At 34.6% G+C, this 6,000-nt stretch overlaps 1 protein-coding gene across 1 annotated transcript in view; it reads left to right on the top strand.

Moving 5' to 3' along the window:
• Positions 1–1,962: 1,962 nt before the first annotated feature.
• Positions 1,963–6,000, top strand: part of LOC149770817 (A disintegrin and metalloproteinase with thrombospondin motifs 1-like) — a 67,790-nt gene continuing 63,752 nt past the window's right edge. Inside the window, exons 1-3 of the mRNA XM_089949081.1 lie at positions 1,963–2,125; positions 5,294–5,433; positions 5,690–5,837. Coding sequence (XP_089805207.1) covers positions 1,963–2,125; positions 5,294–5,433; positions 5,690–5,837 — 451 coding nt within the window. The remainder of the gene's footprint in view (positions 2,126–5,293; positions 5,434–5,689; positions 5,838–6,000) is intronic.

The following is a 6,000-nucleotide window of genomic DNA, read 5'->3' as shown; positions in this document are numbered from 1 at the left end:
CTTCTCATTGTGAGTAAACTTTTTATCTGTAGCTTATTCTCCTTTCTTCCCACTGTGGGTAAGCGTGAGCCCTTCTAGGACAAGCAATTATTTAGCACCTATTGTATTAAAGCGTGAAGATTAAATTAGTATCTTAAATTTCGTTTAATACTCAGTTGCAATCGGCGGTGCTTGTAGATTTTAACTGTTACCGGAACTATACCGACACCCAAACCCCGTCTCTCCGGTACGGCCGTACAAAGTGATTGTTGTCTTAATACATAGATCTGACAGACACTGACTTGATGTCATATTATGTTAACCTTATGAATTAGTATCCAATCACAGCATTTATTCTGCTGAAAGTGACAAACGCTATTCAGAACATATCATTGCCAACCATAACTCTTCCTAACACGACATACAATACTTTATTTGATATGCAACTTCAAATAAATGGACACAGAATTTCATAGATCACCGAAACATTACAATGTATCCCTGCCTCTCAGATCCCCGTTCTGATGAATATATTGATTTGATTTTGATTGCTATTCGAGCAATGACCCTTTGCAAAAGTTTCAATATTTTTCTTTCCAGAAATACAGACATAGTATGGCATGAGATTGTTTTTGTAGAATCATTTCACCTTTTATATAATCTGATAACATTCTTGAAATTTACTGATATTCTTATTTTGTAGTATATATATATATATATATATATATATATATATATATATATATATATATATATATATATGTATGTATGTATCTTTTGAAGTCATATAGTTTTCATTCCAGTTCCATGACAATCTTTCCACTGAAGAATTGCTACATTATTTTGGTACAAGATCCCCGGAGAAAGGTAAGTTGCTGCGGTTATACGCAGGGACGTCATTGGTGGGGGGGGGCAATCAGGCATACCCCCTGATATTTTTTGCATGTGCTGTAAAATTGCTGTAGCCAAAATACGAAAATTACTAAGCTCGTCAAGATTTGCCCCCCACTCCCCAATCAAGTTTCGCCCCCCCCCCCCCCGGTTGAAATTACGTCCCTGGTTACACGAAGCATTTTTATTTGACAAAATATCAAAATAAACTATGTTCTTTCTACGGTATTGAACCATCCCGTAATATTATTTTGACTACAAAACTCTAACTCATGTTCAAAGTCCTAAAATTTTGACATAAAATAATTTTAATTAAAATAAAGCTATGAAAAATATCAGGATTTTCATAGTATACGTCCCTTAGTGAGACTGGTGAATTTAGATGACGTAGGTAAATTCCAGGTATCATATTCAATTGTATGGCTTGAACTTTTACCTGACTTTCGTGGTAAGTGTTTAAGGTAAAGGGCCACATATGCGCAGAATGGTTAAATTTCTGTACACAATTATCCTATAAAGCGATTCAGAGGGCACTTTTAACACACATCTTAAACAACGGAGTGAGAGAGGTAAATGCGACAGACAGACCGACATACAGACAGACAGACGGAAATTATACTGAGACTACTGACTGTTGCCTGGTTTCAGCTGATGCACGTCAGAACGAAACCCAGCAATAAACTATGCATGTTTTCATGTCTAAAAGGCTGAATAATATCGTGACTGTCATGTCCCACTGTCCTCATTCATTATTTCAGCACTGTGTCATCTGTTCGGACTCTTCGGAACAAAACCTTGCGGATATAACCGAATATATTGATGTAAAATGACATAACACGTATCAATAAGACGCGTAAAAAAACACGCGTGCTTTTCAGAAAATAATACACAGATCAACAAAATGGGACAGTTTTGAAATAGGTTTTAAGAGATGTGAGAAATTATGTTTACATAGGCCCCGGCTGGTACTTCGACTTTTCTTGATCATAAAAACGGACGATCTTGGGTAAAACAGAATAAGAATAAAACAAATCGACCCATTTTCTTATTCTCTTAACTTTATTTGCTAAACTCGTTCTTTATATTATCCCCATGGTAGTTCCTAGGTACGAGTATGCCACCCCCAAAAAAATCATGGCTCAGGCTGTACGGGAAAGAAGGAGTGCGAACATGGCTGACTTGATTTACCATCTCAAGACTCTAGGGGAAGAGATCAAAATGAACCTGATAAAGAATAAAGACTTATTCTCAACAGGTAAGATTATACTTAATTTAATTCAGTTTTTGTTTGTTGTCTCGGATATATTGTCCTATGTATTAATTAGAAATAATTATAGAGAATTATAAATATACACCAGACAGAACGGAAATTCTATATACCTTGATTTCTTTCATAGGAATCCGGAATGACTGTGTAGATACATGAGAATTAATTACTAGGCCGTCATGCGAGTGTGTCTCCTACACACGAGTACATATAACACCGATTGAGTAACATCACTTTCTTGGCGATGTGTGCTTAGTCATGAAGGAATATGGGCTCGTATGTGCAGGCAAGGCGATTTGTGCCGTTTACCAGCGGATCTGGCTTCGAATCTCCGTAGAGTACGAATTAATAATTCTCTAACTTGTATGAAAGTATAATTTGAATTAAAATAGTATGTGTGCAAACATGATTCTACTGGAATCCAGGGTTAGCACTTCCGGTGTGTGTGTGTGTGTGTGTGTGTATATATATATATATATATATATATATATATATATATATATATATATATATATATATATATATATTAGTTGCTAGTTTTAAAAGGCTCTTTGAAAAGAGCAAATTGTACCGATATTTCGACGCAAAGCATGGTTTTACTCAAAGGAGAATAAAGAACAAACACCGACACACAGACACACACAGACAGACAGATTCACCCGCGTAAAACAATACATCTTTAATTTGGCAGAGAGGGGAAAAACTATCCATAACAGTTAAAGGAGTCTAAATTAAAAAAGCTTACATGAAAATGCAATAGACGCACTTGCAAATCATGTCTAATGATACACATTTCTTCTTACTATTATATACGAATAACACAATACTATAACGTTATTTGACATCGATGAAAATAACTTCTGAGTGGAATAATGATTAATAGGAATTCAATTGTATATATAAATTAATTCAGATATTAATGAATAAGAATTTAATCGAATTTTTTGGGGATAATTTGGATGAATCTGCAAATGATGATTCATAATTTCCTTCTGCTGTTTCTACGCATCTTTAATAACAAAATGTTTTTCATAAGCAAAATGCTGTATGCATTGTTTTCTACATGTATCGAAATGTAAAGTTTCAGAACAAATAATGAATCTCGTCGCATGCATCGTTCGATTAATACGGAATACGCATACGGTCTTCAATATCTCCATTACACGGACTTCCTGGTTATTCTGCTAGTCCATCGCCGGATGTTCCAAAGTTAATAATAAGTTTTTTTTGCTTATCTGTTTCAATATGCAGGTACTTTCCATTAAGAAAGTTATATCGGACACGATTTTACATACATTGTCTTTATATTTGCTTTGGTATATAACCTTTTGATTATTCCATGTGTAGCGTATGCAAGAGTCATTAAAAGTTTTATTAATACATTTTATCCACCTCCTTCTCAATATACCGCTATTAATGTAAACGATTCAAATTTGACATTAAAACTAATAATTTGTTTTTGTTGTTTTTTGCCAAGCACAATTTTTCAGGGGGTGGGGGATTCTCCCGAAACGTATTCTTACAAGTCAGGGGTCTTTACTTGACCGAGTGGTGTCAAACCCTGGAGCGATTCCCGCTAGAAGTCATAAGATTATCCCAAATTTCCAAAGACTTCCATACAACTTCAGTTGTAAATTAGAAAGCCCGACGTGTCCGTTATATTCATAAATTTTACTTTAATCAATGCAAGACCACACAAACTGCCAAATATATATCAACCGCAAATCTGCATGGTTTCTCTTCGTTAGGTTTCCGTACTGCCAGCAGTTCACGCCTTAGAAGCTATACGACTGTCCCTTAACACATGGAACTATTTTCACTACGCCACCTTAGACCAGTAAAACTATGGCTTTCAGCCAGATTTCGCCAGTACACCATGGCGACACAAACGGCATCTTCCGAGTCCCTTCTTGTTAATTCAGTTGTGTAATTTACCGGTTTCCTACCGCACATAATGCAACTGCAGTCACACCACCAATGTTCACAATTAGGTTTTAATTTGGACTATGGTATTCCAGGGACATTCATTCGGTTGTTACCTGAATTTACTACTAGTGAACCATGGCATCATGGAAACTCACTAACACTTTACTCCACGACGTTTGTTCCTAGTAATTGGCTAATTATTTCGAGCAAAGGAATATTTATATTGCACCGAATTCCAATAATCAGACAAGTAATCACAAAAATCTAAGAATTCATTTAAACGGGGCGCTATAACCAAATGCGCATACTCAAAGTTTATTACAGTACAGTCTTCATACTTGTATGTACAAAATGTGGTACTCAACATAGGTCTCCATATTCCATATCAATGGGTTCCAGTTGTTTACATTTACTGTCCTACAAAATTCACTGCGAACTCGTTTGACTGAGGTAGTATTTTCGGATGTTCGCATCCCTTATCTCTAAGTTTAACGTTAGCACGATGGTATGAGCAGTTCCAATTAACTGTCTATCGGTAAGTCTAACTGTAAAGATCTTATACAGCAAGACCACCTGAAGTTTGGTTGATTAACATTGTTCCATTGTTTATCATAAATCTGTCGTTTCTATCAACTAAACAATTCCAAAGTACATAACTTAAAGGGGGCTAAGAAATTAAGAAAACTAGTCCCAGAAACAAAATAGGATACATTAAATAGGGAAATACCATGACAGGATTGTGAACAGAAATAAATATATTTGATGTACTGAATTTCATACTTTTAAGGTGAATGACTAAACAAAATGATAACATGCTGGCACACGGGTAAGCACTAGCACACAAGTAGAATATACAGTTTTCCTAAACATTGACCTAATACCATATTGCCATTACAAATATGCAGTTTTTTGACAAATGTTGATAAATGCTATAACGTGAACATTAAAAACAGATAAACCTTTGTCTAAAGAATGCATGCAGAGAAATATGTATATATGTAGGTGAATATGTACGTTCATAGATCGAAAATGGAAAGACCAATGATTGGTTGAATGGATGGATCAAAAACATACAGGAAGATAAATATTTAGATGAATGGTTGAATGAATGAATATAGCTCATATTAAGACAGTCAAATGCGGATAGAAGTTTAAAGAATCTATAGTTAGAATCTATACTTGTGATTTTAGTTTTGTGTCGGATACTGTCTTGATTTTTATTTTGTTCAGGATGTGTTGTACATCACATAACCAGAAATGGCACGGGATCATTGTACCCCTGCTCAGGCCCCGATGAGAATTGTTATTTCTTCGGCCATGTGGAAAATCACAATGATTCCTGGGTAGCTCTGAGCATCTGTGAGGGCATGGTAAGTCGCTAAAAATATGATAGCATACATCCTTTTTTTACATCTAAAACAAATAAATAACTAGTGAATGAAATCGAAAATTTGAAACATAAGCTAGATAAATAAATGTATGTGTTCAAGTAACTTGTACATTAAAGGAGCCTTTTCAGAGAGATAATTTCAAATAGGTCTGTTTAGTACGTTCTATACCTCACAACAACAAACAATTAAAGTTTCAATAAATCAGTTAATAACTTACATTATTTGTTTATTTCAGAATGGAGTGATCAGTCTCCCTCACAAGAATTTAGTGGTAAAATCAATTAATCCTATGCACCTAATACACGCACAAAAGGACACGGAACTATTGGATCCGCATCTGGTTTACGAAACCTCAAACAAAGGTCATACTTTTGACGCCTTAAGTGAGTGATATTTGGTAATTTTAATATTTTCAGAGACAATGTTCATCTAAAATTAGTTACATTATATATTTGACACCAAGATTAAAAGATATTTTCTACGATATATATATATATATATATATATATATATATATATATATATATATAACCGATAGGAAAAATT

This window comes from Sinohyriopsis cumingii, unplaced genomic scaffold, assembly GCF_028554795.1.
Source record: "Sinohyriopsis cumingii isolate HCF-2022 unplaced genomic scaffold, ASM2855479v2 utg002277l, whole genome shotgun sequence".
Lineage (NCBI taxonomy): Eukaryota > Metazoa > Mollusca > Bivalvia > Unionida > Unionidae > Sinohyriopsis > Sinohyriopsis cumingii.
The sequence above is the reverse complement of the archived record's forward strand: the minus strand, read 5'-3'. Positions and strand labels throughout refer to the sequence as shown.